Source organism: Cupressus sempervirens, chromosome 4 (genome assembly GCF_028749045.1).
Source record: "Cupressus sempervirens isolate cs-2001-9-10 chromosome 4, ASM2874904v1, whole genome shotgun sequence".
Taxonomy (NCBI): Eukaryota; Viridiplantae; Streptophyta; class Pinopsida; order Cupressales; family Cupressaceae; genus Cupressus; species Cupressus sempervirens.
In genome coordinates this window covers 906,969,775-906,993,802 of record NC_143121.1, presented here as the reverse complement: position 1 = coordinate 906,993,802, position 24,028 = coordinate 906,969,775, and the positions used below count along the sequence as shown (strand labels likewise).

Here is a 24,028-nt window from a genome sequence, read left to right as displayed (position 1 = left end):
AAACCACTTCCAAAGTTTCAACCCTGTAAAAAGGTAAGAATCGAACAGGTGACACATTTTTGATATCCACAGAAATAAATGGCAGGCAGACACTTGGCCTGCACAATTCAAAGAAAAGAGGACAAAAGAGAAAAAGAAATGTATTAGAAATTGTTGGGTTCTGCATGCTTCTTCTTAAAGAGTGTCATTCAGGGAGGTCCGCAACGCGGACCTTTGGACCCACCTGTAACCTCCTTCCAAGTTCACGGCACCCTAACTTCCACGTACTGTTTGGGGCATTAAAACCTCAAATTTCAGTTAAGCAGTGCATTAGATGAAAAGAGATTAGTTCAGATTAGGGTTGCATGCATGGGCAGACGTAGGTGGCGACCATGCAGGTTAAATGGACACGGCTAACGACGTCGCTTCACGTTTCTGAGAAAAGACGTTTCCACTCGACTCAACAGCCGGCGAGCCGGCGGAAAGAGATGTGACAGGGCCGGGCGATATGTTGGTTTCTTGCCTTTGTTCCACTCACTGATTCGCCTTATTAAGGACCATCCATGGGACCGACTGTTGATCATTATTCAATGCTCATGTGTGTCTGCTCATGCCCATCTTCTTTTTCTTCCTCTTTTTTTACGTGAGTGTAGCCCATTCTTGCAGCACCCATGAGGCAGCGAAAAGGTGGTGACAAATTGGCTGCTGCTGCTGCTGCTTCTGCCTCCACCCAGCAAAATGTCAAACGATCGAGAAAGACCTCTGCCCCCAGGGAAAAGTCCACCACCGGCAGCCGGAGCTCCATCTACAGAGGGGTCACTAAGTATATACTCTAATTCTGTGCTCAAACATTGCAATATAGGCGTGTGATTTTTAGTTGGGTCGATTTCAATGGTGCTGTTTCGCTTTGGGTTTTGAGCTCAAATTGTTTGCTTGTTTGTTTGTCTCACTGCACTGAGAAACCCCAGCAACAGAACTGTACATTGTGTGATTTTTGGGTGAAACAGTAATGCAGTTGTGGCTTGAAATTTTGGGTCATGGCTTTCACCTTAAAATGTTGGATCTGTAATGTTTTCTTTGTTTCTTTTCAGGCACAGATGGACTGGTCGATATGAGGCACATCTGTGGGACAAAACTTGCTGGAACGAGTCCAAGAACAAGAAAGGCCGGCAAGGTGAATGCAGACCCACAATACCTTACAGTATCTTAATGACATTGTGGTTTTTTATATATTCCTGTAATTTTTTGAGTCAAATTCATTATTGATCCATGTTTAACGACGGGAATCCGCACAAACCCATCACAAGAACCCCAAAACAACTCATTTGTCACCCAGATCCATCTTTCAGTTCTCACTCTCATCCATCTTTTCTTTATCTTTCGTGAGAATAAATGGTACACTTTACAAGAACCTACAAGAGTCCACCTCTCTTTCTCTTGTCTCTCATCTCTCATGGTACACTTGTACACTTCCCCGGAATGCACAAGAGTCCACTTCTCTTTCTGGTGTCTCTTTATCTCATGACTCTCATCTCTCATGAGAATAAATGGTACACTTCACAAGAATGTACAAGAGTCTACCTCTCTTTCTTCCATCGCTTATCTCATGATTCTCTTTCACTAAATGAATATTATACTTCGCATGGTGCACTTCAAATTTACTGGACTTAAGTCATTGATTTCGCATAGTCATCATTCTACCTAGATGATGCTCACAAGGCGAAGCATTAGATTTGGAAGGTCACTCGTCCCATTACTACTCTTTGATAATCCCTCTTTAACTCCAAATTTACTGGACTTAAGTTATTGATTTCGCATAGTCATCATTCTACCTAGATGATGCTCACAAAGCAAGGCAAAGCATTAGATTTGGAAGGTCACTCATCCCATTACTACTCTTAGATAATCCCTCTTTAACTCAGCATTTTAGATTCGGAAGGTTACTCATCCCATTACTACTCTTAAATAATCCCTCTCCCTCTCTAACTCAGCCTTGACAGTAAGCATTGGTCTTTATAAAAAGTCACCCATACTGTGTCAGTATTTCTCTTGGTCTTTTCAGAAAGTCATCCATGCTGTCTCAGTATTTCTCCAACTCAAACACTATTAATATACCCTAGTTTTCTAAAATAATCAGACAATACTGTATACTTCAACTCAAACACTCTTTTAACATTGTGGTTTTCTAGAGTAATCAGACAACAACTCTCAAAAGCTCTTTTGTTAGTAAATAGTGGTTTTGTGTTCAGTAGTTCTTCTCTTAGTGACTTAATCGTGGTTTTGTGTTTAGTATATCTTTGAATGTTATTGACATGAATCGTGGTTTTGTGTTCAATATCTCTTTTAATGTTACTGACAAAAATCGTGGTTTTGTGCTTTTGTGCTCATCTCGGCTGTCAACGCGTTGCCAATCACACAGTTTATCTGGGTATGCAGCAACACAACACTGTCTCTCTATTAAAATCTTGATGGGTTATTTATTTGCTAATGTGGGTATCTAAAATTGCAAGAAATAGGCTAAAAGTCTTGAAAAATGGCTTTTGTGTGGGCACAGGAGCATATGAGGATGAAGAGACTGCAGCACATGCATACGATCTTGCTGCTCTCAAGTATTGGGGTTCGGAAACAACATTAAACTTTCCTGTAAGAAGATCCTTCTCTCTTACACTCCATACTAGTTTTGTTTCTATTCTATTTGTCTCTTCATAAAATCCTCTTTCTTATATGTCTCCACAGTCGAGCGCATATGCCAAAGAGCTGGACGAAATGCAAAGTATCTCGAGGGAGGAATATCTTGCTTCTCTCAGAAGGTGGGTATATTCTCTACCAGAACAACAGTAAAATATGCCAATCACTGATACAGGCTGGGAATGGGACAACAAAAAACTTCTAAACCACCCCACTTTCTTCTACAGGAGGAGCAGTGGTTTTTCGAGAGGCGTCTCAAAATATCGCGGTGTTGCGAGGTAAGCATTTTATATGACAATTAATGCATTGAACAGACTGCTTAAATATCACACACTAAGGCTTCATTCTTAGATTAAGAGTGAATGGCTTAGACATCACACACTAAGGAATGAACGAACGGCTTAAACATCTAGGCATAGGCTATTTTTAGCCTAGTGGACGTTAAAATTTTATCTATCTATCTATCATCACACACTAAGGTTTCATTCTTAGATTAAAAGTTAATGGTCTTAAACATCACACACTAAGGCTTTATTCTTAGATTAAAAATGAACTGCTTAAACATGTTTCATTCATTCCTAGACTAAAAGTGTTAAATACACATTAGAATTAATTTACTTTTTCCAAGCTTAATTTTATCCTTAATGCATCATCTCCTTAATGCATCATTGAATGCTGAGGAAGCTTTCTTATCATTGCATTTTTGTAAGCTTTCTTATCATTGCATTTTTGTGAAGCAGACACCATCAGAATGGGCGCTGGGAGGCTAGAATTGGCAGAGTATTTGGTAACAAATACCTTTACCTAGGAACATACAGTAAGTGCAAGTGAGGCCCCACAAAAATATGTATTTCTAGTTTGAAAATTGGGTTCAAAACTTTCATCTTTTTGTACTGAGGGCAATGTGAAAGTACAGGTACAGAGGAGGAAGCAGCAGCTGCATATGACATGGCTGCAATAGAATACAGAGGACTAAATGCTGTCACAAACTTTGATCTGAGCCATTATATCACATATCTTCGCCCGGGGCAGAACTTCATCATACCCAACACATCATCACCTTCACCAACAGAGACCCAAAATGATGATGGCAACACCAATGATGGCGGCCTGCAAGCGATTCCTAGTGAAGGAATGAGTTCATCCCCATCTGCTTCTACAGCTGTGGAGCTTCTGTTTCAATCAAATAAATTCAAAGAAATGCTGGAGAGGACTTCTGGCTTAGGATTCCAAAGGGACCAGGCTGAGACATCTGAAGGGAAGCAGGAATCCTCTGGCTACTCAGATGAATTTGATTTTCTGTTTGAAGCCTCAGACATACTGAACGTCCAGTCTGAGCAAGATATGAGTTGTCTTGATGAGATTTCAGGAAACAATAGTATGGACATATTTCATGGCATTCAAGGAGATATGCAAATTCAAATCCCAGTTAGTTTGCAGATGTGTAGCAGCGAGCTTGAACTGGATACTCAAGATTGCTCCCTTGGGCAGGACTGCCATACAATGATAAGCACTTACTTTTGATCATCTATTGAAAACTGTTCTTACCATGTTAACTTGAGAAGAGTAAATACGACCGGATGATTTGTCTTTAACGTTTGTGTCTAATTTAATAAACAAAGCTTTGAAGCGTCTTGGTTTCCAAGCAGGAAAACCATGTAATGAGACGAGAAGGCCAGCTGATTTTAAAAAGGAAAATGATTTTATCCATTGTCTTTAATTTGCATTCATTTCTAGTCACTTTTGGGCGAGTTCTACCAGCTGGATATAAATGTGCCTCGCGGTGTCTTGTAGTTTTGTTTTTGTTGGTTAATCTTGATTGCTAGTTTTATACAAGGTTAAATAGAACACCATAAAAGTAAGTTCCGATATCATGGAAGGTACATGTTTACATACATTTATAATGGCACAAGATTTAGCCACTTGTCACCCTTGGTAAGATGGACGTGGCTATCCTCCCTACAAACTGTACAGTTGACCAATTTTCAAAAAATCAAAAACATCATGAATTTTTTCACAGATTTTAGTATTTGATCTTCGAGATCTGCATAGTTTGTAGTCGAAAACAACAAAATATTTAGAAAAAAATTATTATGTTTTCGTGAATATGGAAATAAAATAAGTTTGACTTTGTTTTGTGTTTGGTGCATTTTGTTTTAAGATAAGATTTACGTTCAAGTTTAGTTTCTAGCCAATATCCTTTAAGCATTGAAAACTCCTAGAACTTGAAACTCCTACAACTTGAGGATCTATTTCAAAGTGATGAGAGGTGAGGATCTATTTCAAAGTGATGAGAGGCGTTATGAAAAAAAAAAAAAAAATTGTTACACGATCTTTCGTAGAAAAACAAGAGTTCCTACATTTTTGCATTGCATATTTGAGTTGGGAAAAATGATGGGGCTTAAATTTTTCCCACTGGTTTAGGATTTTTTTTTCCATGGATCAAACATCTACAAATTTGAACAAAAATTCTAAATAGATATATCCAAGAAATCTAAATAGATAGAGTCATGGAATAATAATTTTATGTGATAATATTAGATATAAAAATAAAATTTCAATATATGCAAAAATTCTAAATAGATATATCCAAAAAATCTAAATAGATAGTCATAAAATAATAATTTTATGTGATGATATTAGATATAAAAATAATTATGAAATATAATTTATTTTAAGATATTGAAACAAAATATCCACGAGAACACTAGGTTTCTCAATTTTTAAAGCTTGAACTTTTATGTTAATTTGCATTAAAATTCATGAGATTGTTAGGTTTAAAATATTCCTAAAAATTTTCAACATTGACTAAATTTTTTTGGATGCGCCTATGTTCCAAACAAAATGCATTGTTGACCAAATTAAAAATAAAATAAAAAATACAATGGAATTTTTTTGAAAATTTCACATTTATTCTTCATGATCTGCGTTTTTTGTGAGTTAAAAAAAAATTGAGAAAAAATTAGTTGTTTTCGCAAATTTGAAAAAAAGTAAGTTCAACTTTTTTTGTTGTATTTGGTGCATTTTTGTTTGGAGCTTAGCCAACACCAATTTTTTTAGGATGCCCCCCTCTATGTGGGAAGCAATTGGTGAGATCAATGTCTTGCCCACAAGAAGTAGTTAGAGGATAGCTGATGAAGGCGAATGAGAGACAAAATAGAGTAAGGACAGAAATCATATTAGGGTATCTTATCTTTGCATTAACTTATTGCAGAGACACTTGCACTACTAACAAAGACTGTACCAAAACATGAAGATGTCAACTGCCAAATTTTGAACTATTTCACAAGTCGGTTTAGTTGCAGAGAATATTTGTAAAACAATATTATGTTTTCTGTAACTTATTTTGTAGAGTCATGCAGTGACATGTGTCTTCCCAAATTTGAAGCTTGTTGCAATCCTTTTCTATAAAAGGATTTCCAAGATTGAGAAGAAGGGTCAAAGTCTAATAAAATGATGAATATTGTCATTTAAGTTGGTCCTATTTTATGTCAAGTCTTGAGATGTTTTAGCTTGTTTTTGTTGGAATTTTGAGGAAAACTGGAAAAGTAGTATTAATCTCATATTTTGTCACAGTCTCAGATTAAAAAAAATGTATACTTTCTCAAAGAGATTAATACAAGAAATGTTGCAAGGTATATGTGTCTAAAAATTCTATCTCCATTTTCATGCTTTGTGATTTTGAGGATGAATGAATATTTTTTCAATTTGTTCAAATGTAATTAAAAAGGGTTGCATATCTTTTCAGTGTTGCTTTTAATTCAAAGAATTCAGTAATTTTCTTCTGTGAAATGATAGGGTCATTATAAGTGTGAAGAGGGATATTATAAGTAGAGAATTTGGAGATCAACAACTGATACATGTAATTTCAAGTCAATTAAATAGTTTTATCGATATTAAATTAATGTGACTTTGTTATGACAATGGATAATTAATTGGTCATTAGTTAGAAAATCAAGCAAATCAGTCTTAGCTTTGCATGAAAATAATTTTTAAATCAAAATCATTTTATACTGTTGTCAAAATGGGACATAAAGTTGGTCATTGCTTACTATTAGCTACTATAAGTTTGTCATTGAATTGCAATTTCAAGAAGTTTTAAGGCCAAGTCTGTTATGAAGGATGTGTAAAATGAAATTTTATATATGAATTGTCAAATCCTTGGTTAACCCACCTTGGCTTAGCAGAACCTAAAGAATAGAAATCATCAATGCTTTGTTAGTTGGCCCAGACTCAAGTAGGATATAATAGGCATGGGAAACAACTAATCATTGAGTATTATTTTATTTTTTGTCTCATGGTATTATTAAATCTGTTATATCATAATCCAACAAGTCTCTCATCGACACACATGCTATGGTCTCCATCTATTGCAATCAACATTCTCAAAATCAACATATATGCTTTTCATCACCACAAAATCTACCCCAAGTATCTACATATGTTAGTGACTATATGGTTAACAATAATAATTTGGGATTATTTAGACCTCTAAACTTGGTCCATTTGGTTGCAAGAATTGTTGAATGCAGAATTCAACTATGCTAGAATAAGCTCTCTTCTGGAATTAGTACATTCTTAAAATAATTTCTGGAATAACATCTAGACCTATTTGGTTGACTTGGAAGAAGAGACAGAAGATGCATCTTCTATGTTTGGTTGCAACAATTGAAATAGGAATTGGAATAAGTATTTTTTTATAATTTTAATAATTTTAATTTTCTTAAAGTTTGGTAATCTTTTAAATAAAAAAGATTTTTTATTTATAAAAATTAACTTATTTTGATAAAAAATTTAGCATCCTAATTTTATAAAAATGAGCTTTATGAATGAAAAGTATAAAACAACCTTTGAAATTCAAAGGACATAATATTGTAAATCACAATTTTCTTTATAAAACAAAATCTATTATTTTTTAAATTATTTTTCACATTGTTGATAGCTAAATTCTAATGGTAATTTAAAAAAAATTATTTTTATTATTCAAAAAAATTTGAAACTATAAATATTTGATAGAATTTTTTAAAATTTGATTATATTTAATTATAAAATATATCAAATTTGGTATTAGTCTTTTTTGTCATTTTATAGAAATCATATATTTAAATCAAACTATATTCAACCATATCAATTAAATATAAAAAAATATAAAAATTCTTGAATGATTAGTACACTTATCATATTTTTTTAAAGAGATGTTTGACACAGGAGTTCCATAGGAAATCATCTTCTTAAAGAAAATCAAGTTTTTTTGAAATGATCATTCAAACTTAAGAAATTTAGAAAATTATGATCCAATTCTGTTTCAGTTATGGTTAAACAAAGAAAAAAATCCTTATACAACTTGTAGCTATGCACTTTTTCGCAAATGGTCCCAACAAATAAGTGCAATTATAAGGTAAAAAAGACATTGTAAAAAGTAAATTTCAGCTTTTTGAGCCTTACAGAACTTGCAGTCTTTTCCTTTATCACACACTATATTTGTTGATTCTACACCACTTACCCAATCAAAGAATCCACACCCATCATGTCCCTACAATAGAAAATCTTCATTAGTTCTTAGTATAATAATTAACCATTCATTATGCTAGGTGAAAAAACTATTCTATTAACAACCCTTTTATTATTTAGGCAATGCCAAAATTTATGTCTAGGGATTTTTGGTGTGTTTGAGGTCTTTAACAAACATGAGCCTGGACCACATCACCACATTGGCACATTCATTAAAGCCATCAAGCCTAGAACATCAAAAGTATGTTTTTTTGTATGAAAATACACACTCAAAAGCATCAAAATAGGAATAGGTACACAAACATTCGATTTGAAGATACTTTGTGAAATCAAATATTAGTACCATTGTCAAAACTATTGACTAATTGTATCTTATACTATTATGATCTATATTGCAATCTAAATTGAGCTATCTTCTCATTAATATTGATATTCAAAACTCTGTAGATTAAGAAATATTCATATTACATTGATATTAATGGAAAATCCAATATTAACATACAAGCATCCAATATTTACAAATATTAATGGAAAATTCAATATTAACAATTAATCTAGATATATAAAAGTGTAAATAGCATATATGAAATACATGCAAATAAGTGAAAGATTACCATGACAAGTAATTTTGTTCCTTGAAGTTTCAATTAGAGAACATAAAACCTTTCCCCCCCACAACAAATCTCTTGTAAAAGTACCACATCAAAATGTAGGCTTTTGTTATTTAATGAGGTTTTGAAAGTTACTATAACAAATTATCCTTGTTATACTAATTTGTGAATTCACACCAGAATGTTGGAGATTTGTTTACAAATTATCCTAGCTCAAGGCACTCCCAATTCACCTCCATTGTTGTACTACTATATAGATCAACCCAACATGGCCCATTTCAAAGCTAAATTTAATCAAGATAATTGGATGCATCTTTCAAGACAAATATGAGGATTTGAAGAGTATTTTGTTGTGCATTGAAGAGGCCATATGAGAATTAGAAAGCAATTTGGCATCTCAAACAAACCATCTAAAGTTCCCTTTTGTTTTGGTAATAGCCCCATTTGGTGGCATTAGCACTTGATTAAACTTTAGGCTTGCAAATGAGCCTTGCTGGATAGATCTAGATAGTAGTACAATTATGAAGGTGAATTCATTTTCACAACTTGATATCAAGTTATGCAAGCTTGATCATGCAGAAAAATTCATGGTTGTTAAGTGTGTTTGAGCCGTAGTAGCAAAAGAATGAGTAACCAACAAAGAAGACCTAGTCTTCAACTCTATAGGCATCACTACACTACAATGAATGACAAGTGGACCATTCGTATTCATCAAAGATGGGTTCTAATTAACCATTGCTCATCAAATATGGGCTAATAAAGAATGACTCAATGTCTCTACCCTATTAGCATCACCTTGAGTATCAAGTGGACCATTCATGATCACAAGGGAATTTTTGAACTACTACTAATGAAAAAAACATCACTGTAGAGTTACAGAAAATTATGCATATGAATACCAAAAATATATATAGAACAAAAGCCTATAGTAAAAACTAAGAATTAATAAAATAGATGGTGGCATTTCATACAATTGCCACATGCCCTTGGTGCACAACTCCTTTGTCAATAATTGAGGCCATAATCATTAGTTGATATTTCCAAAGTCCTGCCCCATATCAAGCAAAGTGTTTGCTCAAACATTTTTTAATACTCCCAGAGATGAGCTATTGGACAATCATGATGTTTACTAAAATATTTGGATGACAATATAGAAGATCTAGAGATTGTGATGAATCTTCTTCATTGAATCCCAAGGAAATCAAATGATTCTACACATGAGGGTCATCCTGAACTAAAATTTTCCATCCTAAATAAACATAAGTCATAGGATTTGTTCAAAATTTAGAATCAGCTTATGAACATGGGAACAAGTAGATCATGTGTGTTATTACCAAGAAGTGGCAATAACTAGACATTTTAAAGATACCAATTACTGTCACGACTATTTCCCAAGTGGTGCCAAATCAGTCATCTGTAATAAATTATGCCTTCAAGCACATATGCACCAAAAAAAACTTAACAACCCCATTTTTTAAGATACCAATTGCTATTGGAACTAATTCCCAAGTGGTTCCAAATCATTCATATTCAAAAAATTATACCTTTGTGCACATCTACACCAAAAAAAACTTATCAACTCCATTTACAGTCACTGAGGCAATTCAAAGCTAAGCATTTGTTCCAACAAGCTATAGTCCATGCCATAACCATGTGCTTGTGCATGTCAAGGTTAGGTACAAATCATTTACACATAGACACATGTTTGAACAACTTCAACAATTCATCCTCCACATTTTCTTGATTTATAGCAACATCATGTAAATGTCTGCTCAAAAAAACCTTTACAACAACATCATTTAGAATTTTCTTCTACACAAATTCATCTTAAGTTCTACAAAAACCATATTGAAATAAAACAAGGAAAATTTATTTAAAGTTTATTAAAATCATAGATAACTATCTAAGGCATACTATAAAGAAGCCATATTTAAAGGTGACTAAAATAGTATAATCAACCAGTAAAAATTGGTTGTTAATGTATCTAATCAAAAAAAATTAACACTAACAAAACATATGTTGTGTTCTATATAAACTCTAGAGTCCTCCATACTTACGTAATATGTATTTGACTCTCTCCGAGTCACTCATTCTCAAAAAGCCTTTTGTTCTTGTAGTTTCAACCAAAAATCTATCATATGCCCTTATCATTGTATCTTCACTAAGCCTAAGAATGGCTCTGAGGGCATCGATCATACATCTTCTCTACAACTGAAGCATATTCCTCTTGATCCAATTTGATAATGTAAGGCTTTGGCATGCCCTCATGGATCTTATTCAAGGCTTCAGAAATGTTATCCATTGAACCAACCATGCTCGCCTTCTTCTTCTTTCCCTTCCTTGATGAGGACGGAGAAATTATGTCTAGTAGTTGCAGATGATTGGTTAGATTGGACAAAGTCATCATCCATATTATCAATAAAATCAAATGTTATATTAAAATATCCATCTTCATCTAGATCAAGGGCCTTATCCATTATGTTCCCTTCTTCAGTTTCATGAAGTGTGGCAACTGTAGTGCCTTCTTCAATGTCATTGCCCACAATAAAGGCTAACTCATTATAGTAATGGAATGGATTGCTTTTGTAGACTTTTGCATTTTTAAATTCCTTCCTCTACATGTTGCAAAAATGAATGAAATGGTTATTTGTCTTTAAATGCTGTCTTACAAGATAAAATTATACTTAAATCAAATGAATTTTAAATAGCATTTTACCTTCAATAGTTCATTCCAAACATTGTCTTCAACATCCATGCATTGTGTAGTTTCATTCCAAGAAAATCGGCTTGTGTTTCTCAAAATTTTCATGATTCAAAATCCCATTTTCCAAGTTTTGAGTTTATTTTTTAAATTATCCCTTCTCAAATTAAGCGTTAATTCTTCCTTGAAGTGTCGATCAATGGTGGTCCAAGCTTCTTTTTTGAATCCACCTTCACCTTTTCTACCTAGTTGGAATTTCTCATGGAGTAAGTCAAGGAAATTGCACTCCATTTCTCTTGACCATTCAACCCTATTCAAAGAAGGAACATTGTTGGTTTGCACCTCTCTAACCATGCTATTGAAGAAAACTAAAAATCTATCAAGAGTAGAAATTAGATAAGTTCTAGACTTCATTAGATTATAGATAAGAACAAACAAGATGAAAGAAAAAAGAAACATCAAAATAAACATAACCAACATCTTCATAATATTTTTCCTTTTGGATAGATGGAGAGCACGCTCAAACATTGCACATTAGATTCCAAGAAAATAGTGATAGGTTTCACAATCCACATGGTACACATGATTTGTTCCTTCCAATTAGATGTTCAATTAACAACAAACAAACTCAAGATTTATGGAAAAAGGCTTTCACGCTCTATATTTATAGGGTGTTTGCTGTCAAACATGGTAGAGCTAGGGTCAATATCACACTAATTCAACATTACAACCATTTATGGAAGCTTGGGTTTCCATATTTTCATGGAGATTGAGAAGAATTACAATGTATGAAAGGAGAATGATTGGAGATGGTGTATTGTGTATCATGGGTTTTGGTTGCCTCCATCGTATTTATTTTTCTATTTTTAACCCTTGTATTTTTAGTAGGGTGGTCTATTCATGAGAGGTTGAGAATAAAAATACCCATAATCTTATCACAGTATGATGAGAATGAGAATGTTATAGAGGATTTATGGGAGGGCTTGTTAGCCAGAGTATGTTTTGGCAAGGTAAGGGAAGTGCTTGATGACCTTTTGTGCTTCTTTGGAGATGTTTCTTCCTGCCTATTAGAGTTACTAGATGTGGTGGTACAGTGTTGCAAACAATGGGCTACCAACTGTAAGGAAGATAAGATAGTGAAAGCAATCAAGATAGTAGGGACTGCCAAGGTAGTAATGCAAAAGTCTAGACTGTAGCTTAGAAGAACATTGCAAAGAAAGGTCTCATCCTAAATTGTTGGTTAACCTCACCTCACTTCAACTTGAAGAGGTTGAAGCTTCTGACCATGACACCTTTGAGTTCTCAGATATAACTTGTGACAAAATGATTTGATATTAAGTATAGTTTATAAAAAAATTTCAAACAAATAATATCAGTCTTAATTGACTAAGAAGTCATAAAGTTAAAAAATTCCATTTCATTCATTGTTATTTCTTTTGGTCCTCTTCAAAGTTTGTTTTGAAATGTCTAAACTTTCGAAAATTCTACCATTTACCTTTTGGATTTCTAATACTTAATACTTACATCCATTTAATACTTAAATCCATTTAAAGTCTTCAATATTGTAGTCATCAATAAGGATGAGAAAGTATGTAGATAACATTCTAAAATCTATGTTTTCTAAATTAAAAATTATTCAGAAATTACTTGTATTCAAACCCTTATACTAAGAAAGGAATTTTCTTTCCCAAGGTAAGTGCACCAAGTTGTGGTGCCAAAAGGGGAGTATAAGTGGCCGCTTTTTCTTTTTCTTTTTTCTGAAATCAACAATTTCTGAACTTCAACAAGAATTTAAAAATAGTTACACTCAAAATTTTAAGATATGAAAAAAACAAAAGTAGTAGTCCTTTGAATCTAGTTTCTAAAATACTATTTTTTTTTCAAAATGGTTTAGTTTTAGGTCCTCAAAAAAGGGGGCCACAGAAAGTGTTACTATTTTTTCCAGAAAAAACATAACATAATGCAAAGTGTGCATCCTAAAATTTTAACTTTTTTTTGAAATCCTTTAATCACTCTAGTCAAAAGTTACCTAACATTGTGTAGTTTATCCTACATTTTTTGGGTATTTTATATAAAAAAATGTTTTTTTATGAATTTTGCAATTGAACACATCCCAAAAACATGAAATATCTATGTGCTTGCCCTAGAAATGATTGAAAACTAATCTAAAATCAAAAATTCTTTTTTCAAAGCGTGTCTAATGGAGTCTAGTTTCTACAGAACTAAGTTATTGTGAAATTCGATGAATGAGCTAAAATCTACACCCCAATTAGTACATGTTGGGTTTTGACAAAAAATGGATATACATTCAAAATAAATTATATGGTTAAATAGCTAACACAAAGATCTACAATGTCATGTAATCTAATTTTATAGATGGTCAACCATAAGGAAACTTGAAGGAGAGCACAGAAGAAAAATCAATCATTTTTTGTATGTTTATTGCAAAACACATCTCAGACCAGTTTAGAGACTCCAAACCTTTGGGTTGGATCCCCAAGGAAAATCTAAGCCTTAGGCTTGGTAGAATCCAAAGATTTAAGTAGTGTGTCCATGCCATAGACCATGTGTGCTATAGGGCGTGCACACTATGTAAAGCATTTTTAAATTCAGGCTTACATAGTATGTACGCACTATAGTGCATGCACACATTTTGTAAGCCTAAATTTCAATAGAGAGGGAAGGAGAGAGGGAGAGGAGAGTAGAGAGTGAGAGAGAGTAGAGTATTGGGAGAGAGTAGGAGATGGGAGAGGGTGGGATAGGGAGAGAGGGAGGGAGAAATGGAGAGAGAGAGAGAGTAGGGGATGGGAGAAGGTGAGAGAGGGAGAGAGGGACAAAGAAATGAAGAGAGAGATAGAGAGAGAGAGAGAGAGAGAGAGAGAGAGAGTAGGGGATAGGAGAGGGAGAGAATGAGAGAGAGGGAGAGTAAGGATGAGAGAGAGTGTGATAGGGGGAGAGAGAGATGTGTGTGAAATATCTAGTAAAAAGGGAGTGGGAGAGAAATTTAGCTAGAGAAATGGAGAGAGAGAGAGAGAGAGAGAGAGAGAGAGAGAGAGTAGGGGATGGGAGAGGGCGAGATAGAGAGAGAGAGGGTGAGAGAGGGAGAGAGAGAGAGAGGGGGGGAGGGTAGGGGGTGGGAGAGGGGGAGAGAGAGTAGTCGATGGGAGAGGGTGGATAGAGGGAGTAGGGATGAGAGAGGGTGGCATAGAGAGAAACTGAGGGAGCGAGGGAGAGAGAGAGAGAGAGAGAGAGAGAGAGAGAGGGGGGGGTGGAGGGGGAGTGAGTGAGTGAGAGAGAGAGAGAGAGAGAGAGAGAGAGGAGAGAGAGAGAGAGAGAGAGAGAGAGAGAGAGAGAGAGAGAGAGAGAGAGAGAGAGAGAGAAGGGGGTGGGAGAGGGAGAGAGAGTAGGAGATGGGAGAGGGTATAGAGGGAGCGTAGGGGATGGAGAAGGTGGGATAGGGAGAGAGGGATAGAGAGAGAGAGAGTAGGGGATGGGAGACTAAGAGAATAGAGATGGGAGAGGGTGGTAGAGAGAGAGAGAGTGAGAGAGAGGGTAGGATAGGGAGATAGAGAGAGAGACAAAGGGAGGGAGGGAGGTAGAGGGAGAGGGAGAGAGAGAGTAGGAGAGAGAGAGAGAAAGAGTAGGGGGTGGTAGAGGGCGAGGGGGGAGAGAGAGAGAGAGAGTAGGGGGGTGGGAGAGTCGAGAGGGAGAGAGAGTAAGGGGTGGGAGAGGGAGAGAGAGTAGGGGAATGAGAGAGGGTGGGACAGAGAGAGAGGGTGGAGAGGGAGAGAGATTAGGGGGTGGAGAGGGAGAGAGTAGGGAATGGGAGAGAGTAGGGGATGGGAGAGGGTTGGATAGAGAGAGATGGAGGGAGAGAGAGAGAGGAGAGCGAGAGAGGAGGGATGGGAGAGGGTGGGATAGGGGAGAAGGGAGAGAGAGAGGAGAGAGAGAGAGAGAGTAGGGGGCCGGGAGAGGGAGATAGAGAGTAGGGATGGGGGAGAGAGAGAGAGAGAGAGAGAGAGAGAGAGAGAGGAGAGAGAGGAGAGAGTAGGGGATGAGAGAGGGAGAGAGAGAGTAGGGGATGAGAGAGGGTGGGATAGAGAGAGTGTAGGGATGGGAGAAGGTGGGATAGGGAAAGAGGGATAGAGAAATGGAGAGGGAGAGAGAGAGAGAGTAGGGGATGGGAGAGGGAGAGAATAGAGATGGGAGAGGGTGGGATAGAGAGAGAGTGAGAGAGAGGCTGGGATAGAGAGGGAGGTCGGGAGAGAGTGAGAGAGGGAAAGAGAGGGAGGGAGAGTAGGGGATGGGAGAGGGTAGGATGGGGGGGGGGGAGAGAGAGAGAGATTAGGGGGTGGAGAGGGAGAGGGAGAGAGAGTAGGGAGGTGGGAGAGAGAGAGAGAGTAAGAGAGAGAGAGGGGGGATGGAGAGGGAGGGGAGAGAGGGGGGGAGAGAGAGAGGGTGGGTGGGATATGGGAGGGGGAGAGGGGGGGAGAGAGAGAGTAGGGGTGGGAGATAGAGAGAGAGAGAGAGTAGGTGATGGGAGAGGATGGGAGAGAGGGAGAGAGGAGAGAGAGTAGGGATGGGAGAGGGTGGGATAGAGGAGAGAGTGAGAGAGAGAGAGGAGAGAGAGAGGGAGGGAGGGAGAGAGGGAGAGAGTAGGGGTGAGAGAGGGTGAGAGAGATAGGGAGGGAGAGAGAGTAGGGATGGGAGAGGGTGGGATAGAGAGAGTGAGAGAGGGTGAGATAGAGAGAGAGAGAGAGAGAGAGAGAGAGAGAGAGAGAGAGAGAGTAGGGGATGGGAGAGGGTGTGAGAGAGAGAGGGAGGGAGGGAAGGAGGGGAGAGAGAGAGAAGAGAGAGAGAGAGAGAGAGAGAGAGAGAGAGAGTAGGGGATGGGAGAGGGTGGGATAGGGACAAAGATTTTTCAGATAGTGTGTATGCATTATAGTGTGTGCATGCTTTATAGTGCGTACGTAGTATATGAAAACCCACAAAAATGGTTATAATGAAAGTTTGGGTCCCTACTAACTCATATTCTTTTTTTTGTCTTTTGTCTATTCTATTGTTTTGATAGAAAACATGGGTTTCATGCTGTTGGAAGTTAGAAAAAACCAAATTTAATAATTGGATACATTATATGAAGGCTATTTGAACATTTTTTCATGCTATTGGAAGCTACCAAACACCAAATTCAATCATTGGATACACTATTTGAAGGCTATTTGAACATTCTTTCTATACAAAAGGTTTGTGTAGTCCTTAAATATTCTTTGTTACTATAGAGACAAATTTCATTATAATTTGACAATTTGTTTAATATATAGCGAATTCATTGAAATTTGTATGTTTAAATGAATTTTTACTTGGAAATGGTTAGATATTTGAGAAGTTGTTTAATATATATTGTGTATTCATTGATATAATTGTAATTTATATATGTATTTTAATTATTTGTAATTTACAAATTGTAAGTAATTTAGATGTTTGAATAATTTGACATATAGACATCATAATCATGCCAAGGAAGAAACCAAAAATTCAAACAATGGAAGAGAGGGAGAGAGATTTGGCAATTAAAAGAGAAAAAATAAAACTACTATGCAAACAAAGGAAATTGCAATACAATAATGAAGAATTGTCTTTCGAAGAGGAATACGAATGACCAATACAAAGAAACAAAAAAGAAGACTTGGAAAGACAAAGAGAACAAATGCAACTCTTACGCTCAAGAAGACAATTGAATTGTGAAGCTACACCATCTTCCAATGTTGGAGTCATGCCATCATCTCATGTTGAAGAGACACTAGTTTCTACATCTGAAAATGTACACACTCCATCATGTCATGTTGAAGGCACAACATGAACATATCAAGTAGGTGATATTCCATATTTTTCATCTTATTTCCAAGGCACATCATCTTTGGTTCAAGGTACACAAAAATCTCAACTTTATGTTGATGTTCAAAATGTCAAGGGAATGGAAGAGATTATAACACCTTCTAGAATTTGTTTTAGAAGAATAAAATATTTGATTGATATTGATAATAATATATTGAAATTAATGTTTGACAAGATTAGCAAGCATACTTGTCAAATAAAAGTTAATCGTATGTGGAGATTATTCTTTGAAGAATTAGATATTACAGGTCAATACCAATTATTTGTTGAAATGATGAGGAATTTAAAATTTAGGCCCATCATGAAGATTATTGGGCTAAAAATGATGGATGATTCAAATGAAAAAAACATTTTAAAGAATCTAATGAGTGCATATGACAAAGTGGGTTTTAAATCATGCATCAAAGATAGTAATATCACAAGACACGTACTTACATTGACAATAGTAAGTACCCAAATGAAGAAAGCTCGACTCATGAGAAAGACAAATAAAACAATGAAAATTGGTAGAGGTACTCTAAGGAGAGCCATGTGTATAGGAAAAAACCTAACCATTTGGGAGCACACGTAAACAAGAAAACATTAGTAGCATGTGCATTCAAGATAACTATTACTGAAATTTTGCACGTGTAAAATTTAAGTATTCATACAAGAAAAGTACATAAATGCCATTCATTTCATTTAAAAAAATAGAAATGTCCTTGTATTATTCAAATTCAAATATACAATCGATGTTTTAAAAAAAATGAAATGAATTGATATGCTGAAATGAAAAGATCTCACACAAGCCGTGAGTATAGCTAGTTAACTTTCTTTCATAGAGGAACACACAAATAGATAACATATGTTTAAGAGAAAGAAATAAGGATAGAGATAACCAGTCATTGCCTTTTACTTTGACTGGTTATAAATTCCCTGTCATGCTCATCCCGCTCCAAGCTTTGAGTTCTTCAATAGTTGCAAAAAAAGAAGGAAAATGATATTAGATCCAGAAGGATCTAAGAAATGACTGCATATCTCTATTCCTACACATACTCTATCTGTTGATGCATTTCATTATAAAAGAAAATTAGCAATGACATTGAAATCTAGTGCTGAAAGAAATGAAAGTCATTTGTGAGTGTCACGAGCCCATGCTTGAACCTCATAAAACATGCAATAGGATAGAAAATATTACAACAAATAACCATTATTTTAAAGCTCCAGATTGCTATTCACAAATAGAAATGGAGAAAGCAAGAAGGCATATGGTTCGTGATCTTTATTGTGGATGTGAAATAGATACTGAAAAGTGGGTGAAGCTGAAATTGGGAAATACTTTGGAATTGATTTGTCAACATCTGCTCTTAGTGAAGCTTCGAAACAATGGGAGTATCATCGGAGGCCTTACCCTGACAAGTTTTATGAACTGGATCCTTGTATGGAATATGATAGAGGTATTTCATATATTAGCAAAAGAATAAAGAAACTACTCATGCACAGGTATGAAAATCAATGTGAAAGAATGGCTTATCAAATAGAGTTACCATTTGCCATTGACGATATTCTTTGCATTGCTATTCAAGAACATGATCGGCATTAATTCTAATTGTGTGTTACTTAATGATGGAATCAAATGAAGTAATTTCTAACTATTTTAGTAAAGAAGAATGTTTCTTACATACATTTCAAGAAGTTATGGTGTTGTTATTTAAAGAAAGGAAATGCAGGCGATCCTTTACCATCAAAGTTTTCTACAAGAAGTAGACAATGGCTAAAGATGTTGATGCAATAATTGAGGAACAAAAATACATGCTTTGATTATGGTAAATAGAGGTATAAATAATGGTAGCTGAGTAATGAGATAGAGAAGCTGGAACAAATATTATACAAGTGTGTGATCATGAGCAGACAATCATACAAGTAGCTATTTGAATATTCTTTCTCAAATTCCCTGAGAAGCTTATATAAAGTAAAATTGAAAGACAACATAAAGAAGAGCGTGAGGCAATCAGGAGATTAATTTCAGCTCAAGCCCCTTGTCATGAAACCCAGAAAACATTGTCTGAACTTGGTGGAGAAATTGTTGTCCTAAAGGCAGAGAATACTACTACATCAAGGACATTGGAGCTTCAAAAGAAGCAATTCCCTCTGCTATTACATGTGGTTGATGAATTGCAAAATACAATGGATAAAGAACAAAGGAATATAGTAGTAGAGCATGCAACAAAAATAGAAGTAGTGGTGGTCTAATGGTAGTAACGAAAGGTATTGAGTCAACACAAGAGGTGTGGGAGCTTACATTAGATACGACCAGAAATAAAATAATATGCATGAGCCTTTTTATTTCAATGGCATCATTATCCTTGATCTCAGCCACTATTCCAGCAAGCTTTTTTTTGGCATGAACCTTGTCAGTGGATTGGAGTCTACACCTTCTACATTTTGTATAGTTATAGGGGCAACATGTACTTCATCTATTTTTGTTGGCTTTGGGCTTCTATTTGTGTTCCTTAAGTCATATTGGAGTCCGTGGGTAAAGAGGTGTAGGAAGTATATTTAGAATTTCAAAACCATTATAGAAACTGAAACATACATGTTTTAGCATGTAAGAAACCAGAACAACAAATTTTTCTTTAAAACAATCAACAAAAATAGTCAATAAACCCTCAATGCATCAGGTTCTCAAATTACATGGAAAAGGAGAAAAAAAATTTAAAATCCTTGATACAGAAGCCATAGGAATCACAATGATAGCAAGAAGAAGGAAAAGCTAAAATCCAACAAACTCATTCATGGCATGTATGGAAGATACCAAAGACAAAAGGAAAAACCATATCTCTAGGCAGTGGCTTGAGCAAATAATGAAAGCCAGCAAACTCTTCAAAGACCAGTTCACATGGCGGTTTCAATTCATGTCTCCAACAAGTTTCCAACAAAGCCATGATGGGCAAAAAATAAAATATACAGTATGAGGTTATACATAAGAAACCCATTTGGGTGTATGTTAAAAAATAATAACTTCACTATCATTCATGGCGGCATTAGAAGAACATTAACAATAATGGAAAGTAGAGAGATTCAGATTCGACAAGGTATAACTTCTTACCTCTATAGGCAAAGTAAACACCAATGGGTTCCTCAATAATGGACGACTAAGATAAAACCAGAGAAGCATTCAAGTGTCAAGTAAAATCCTCTTATGGTGGTTGAAACCCTTATTTTTCTCTTCATCAATTTTGTCAGATTCTTCTAGAATGAGCACTAATGAAAGTGAATACCCTTTTTAGGGTTACAAAGGCTTTTGTGCCTTTTTAATATTTCATAAACTATGGAGTCCGTGGGTTATATGATAGGGTTTTAACCTTTCCTTCATTTGCTTATAATGAATATGGATTTTGTATAAGGATTTTTTTTGTTTTTCATTTGATTTCATTTAAAATAGAATATTAAAATGATTGATCATTTTAATGTTTTATTTATTTAAATGCAAACAAAAGGATTTCTTGATAATAATCATATGTAAAGGAAATACTTTAAATGATGAAATTATAAATCATTTATAGTATTTTCCTTTTTTTTTTAAAATGCAAAAGGGGAAATGAGTCATTGTTTCTAGTCATGATCCTTTAAGGAGGAATCTTTTTTACGAACACTAGGAGCTCTTCTAGGAAAGAAGATAGGCTTTTGATGTCGGATTTTCTTTTCCCTTGTTAGTTTAAAGATATTTGTGATCAGTTGGAATGTTTGGGCGTAATTTTTGATGAGTCATAGGCCTCATTATGGATTAGTAAAGTCTTAGAAGTTATGAGACTTAATTTTTGGAATTTTATTAGCCCTAATTTTGAGGCTTTTTTTCTGCATTCGACCCAAGCGTTGGGTTGGTACTTAATGAGTTTTACAACTCATTTTGGAGAGTTCTGATTTTATGAGAGAGTTTTGTGACTTCCTTTCTGAGTTGTGAAATTTAATGCAGAATTTGTAGTTCATTTTTTGGAGATATAATATAAGTGACAGTAGTGTGATTATGCTATTTTATGTTCATTGTTAAGCCTTCTTTCTTTCTGCAAGTTTTGTGTGTATTTTTTGAGTGATTTGATTGCATAACTTGATAATTTTCATTATTCCTTGTCTTTCTGTCTCATTCTAGCACTATTTGTAGGAAAGTAAGTTTATTTGTAGGTTATAATATGTGTTTTTAAAGGTGAAATTGATTAAAGTGAGGCGTCCATGTTCCTCCTTTTGTTGTTTCATTATTAAAACCTTATTATAAATTATTTGTGCAAATCTTTACAGGAAGATGTGCTTTTCTTGCATTTTGAATAGTTGTATAGTCCTCTCCATCAAGTGTATTTGAGTTTCCATAATCACTTTTGGTGTATCACCTCTTTTTCTTGATTTAGGCTTTAGGTCTTAGGTTTATTTTCAGCAGTTTCTCTCCTTTTCCCTGCAAGTTTAAATTAAGTATTTTAGAGATTTCACTGAAATATCAAATAGGAGCTAGCCTAGAACTTGAAGGTCTCATTTCATTTGCATGTCTCGCATAGTGAAATGATTCCCGTGTTAGGTCGGGAATGTTGAACTCTTTCATTTTAGTATTGGGTGCAAATCTTGAAACTTAACAATAACAAATAAGATTGGAAAACTACTAATTCTACTTGAGTTTTAAACTACTATGCAACCAACATATTAGAGTCCTCACACAACCTCAAAGAAGCTCAACAAGGGCACCCATAAGAGGCCTTGTTGGTGTTCTTAAGTGTGAGGGATGTAGATGTGCTCTCCCAAACACAACTATTGAATCCCTTGATGATGAAAATGTAATATGAAATGAATCTATACTAAGAATGTGTGTGAAATACCTTTAAGCAATGGCTATGAGTAAACCACCCTCAAAGGATTCCATGGATATGGAGGTGAATGAAATGAAATGAAGAAATAAACCTACAACATCATACTACCATGAAACTAATGCAAAAACTAGAAATCTAAGTAATGCAAACAACTACTAAAGGTTAGTTCTAAGCATAAAATCTCTAAAAAGCTCTAGAACTATACTAGCATGATAATAATGCATATGGAGAAGATGTAGAAATGCTTGAGACAAGAGCTCTATTTATAGGTTTGAGAGAGGCCTTAGGGAGGTGGCATCTATGTGGCATCCACATAGGTGCCACATGGGAGACACATGGGCTAAAGGACAAGCCATGCAAAATTCAAAAAGAGCCTTTATGGTTGAGAAGCTCAAGGTGTGCTCACACATGTGTGAGCAACCTTGGGGGAAGGAGTGGGGGGACAAAGGTGTAAGAGGTGTAAATGAGGTGGAAGCTTTATTGGATCATGAGCTTCTCACACATGTGTGAGCAAACACTTAGGATCTAAAAGGTGATTAGAAAGGTGTTTAAGATAATAAAGTGGTATTAAGTAGTGAGTAGGCTTAGAAGGATGAGACTGATGGGTATAGACTAGGTTTTAGGATAGGATTAGGATTAAATTAAATAAGATTTAACTTAATCAAAGGATTAAAGAATTTAATAGAATGGAGAGAATTAAATAAATTAGAATTTATTTAAAAGGGGATTTATGGGGCACTATGTATTAAATAAATTTAACACATTAGAAGGATACATTTAAATTAAATTTAAATACATTAGGAAAATGAACCTATTTAATTAAATAGGTAGAAGAATATGACAAAATATAATTAATTAATAAATAATTAACTATAATGTCAAAGGAAATATTAAATAAATTAATATAGTGTTTGGGATAATTTTAAGCATCTACATTTTGCACCTATTTGATGTGATGTTGGGATGACATTATATCAAAGAAAAGAAAATATAGGTTGCCCCAGAAAGGATAAGAGTCCTAGGAGTTGTGTCAAAGTGACGATAGGGGAGGAGGGTGCCCCCTCACAAAAATAGCACACAAAATTTTTTTTGGGCAATTTTCGCGAAAAGGTCTTTAGAAGAAAGGAAAGGGTAGGAAAAAGGCATAAATGAACATTGTGCATGACTTGGGGATAAATAGGGGTTGACAGGGCCAAAGAAAGGGTAAAATCTTGGAAAGGGACTTTGGAGAATATATATAAGCCTCCAAAGGGGTCAAGGAAGAGTCATTTGCACACTTAGAGAGTAGAGAACCAGAGTGAAAGATGGATCTAATAGATAGATTACAGCTTCGAGAGCGAATTCAAGAGCTCTGGAGACTAACTGAGATGGGCCCACCAGTGAGTTGACTATCTCACTGCGTAAAATTTTTAATTACACCTTTAAATTTAACATTTATTGCATATTTAATGGGGGGAAACTTGGTCAGGCAGAGATGATAGTCTTCACCCTGTTGTCTACACAGACGACAAACTCAAGATTGGGGGCTCTGTGAAGATGACAGGATGCGTCCTGTTGTTTGCATAGATGCCAAAAGGGGGATAAAGGGGGGCCAGAGATGGGGCAAAGATGATGATCTCTATGTTGTCATCTCTACAGACAATAGTCAGGAAACTTCCAGTGGGATTCTGGTGTCTGCATAGCTACTGAAGATGCAAGATCGACATCTCTATAGTTTGTCATCTCTGATGATCCATGCATGGATCAACTTCTCCCCTGATTGGCATCTTTACTGACTAGCATCTTCACAGAATGACCTCTTCACCATTTGG

The 24,028-nt window shown here is 35.4% G+C and overlaps 1 protein-coding gene across 1 annotated transcript; it reads left to right on the top strand.

Moving 5' to 3' along the window:
* The first annotated feature begins 426 nt into the window (after nucleotides 1-426).
* On the top strand, nucleotides 427-4,397 carry LOC149564328 (AP2-like ethylene-responsive transcription factor SMOS1). The gene is made up of 8 exons (XM_089827388.1): nucleotides 427-802; nucleotides 1,071-1,153; nucleotides 2,399-2,407; nucleotides 2,534-2,622; nucleotides 2,716-2,789; nucleotides 2,895-2,945; nucleotides 3,408-3,484; nucleotides 3,584-4,397. The coding sequence occupies exons 1-8, from the start codon at nucleotides 651-653 to the stop codon at nucleotides 4,189-4,191; spliced, it is 1,143 nt and encodes a 380-aa protein (XP_089683514.1). The 5' UTR covers nucleotides 427-650; the 3' UTR covers nucleotides 4,192-4,397.
* The last annotated feature ends 19,631 nt before the right edge of the window (nucleotides 4,398-24,028 follow it).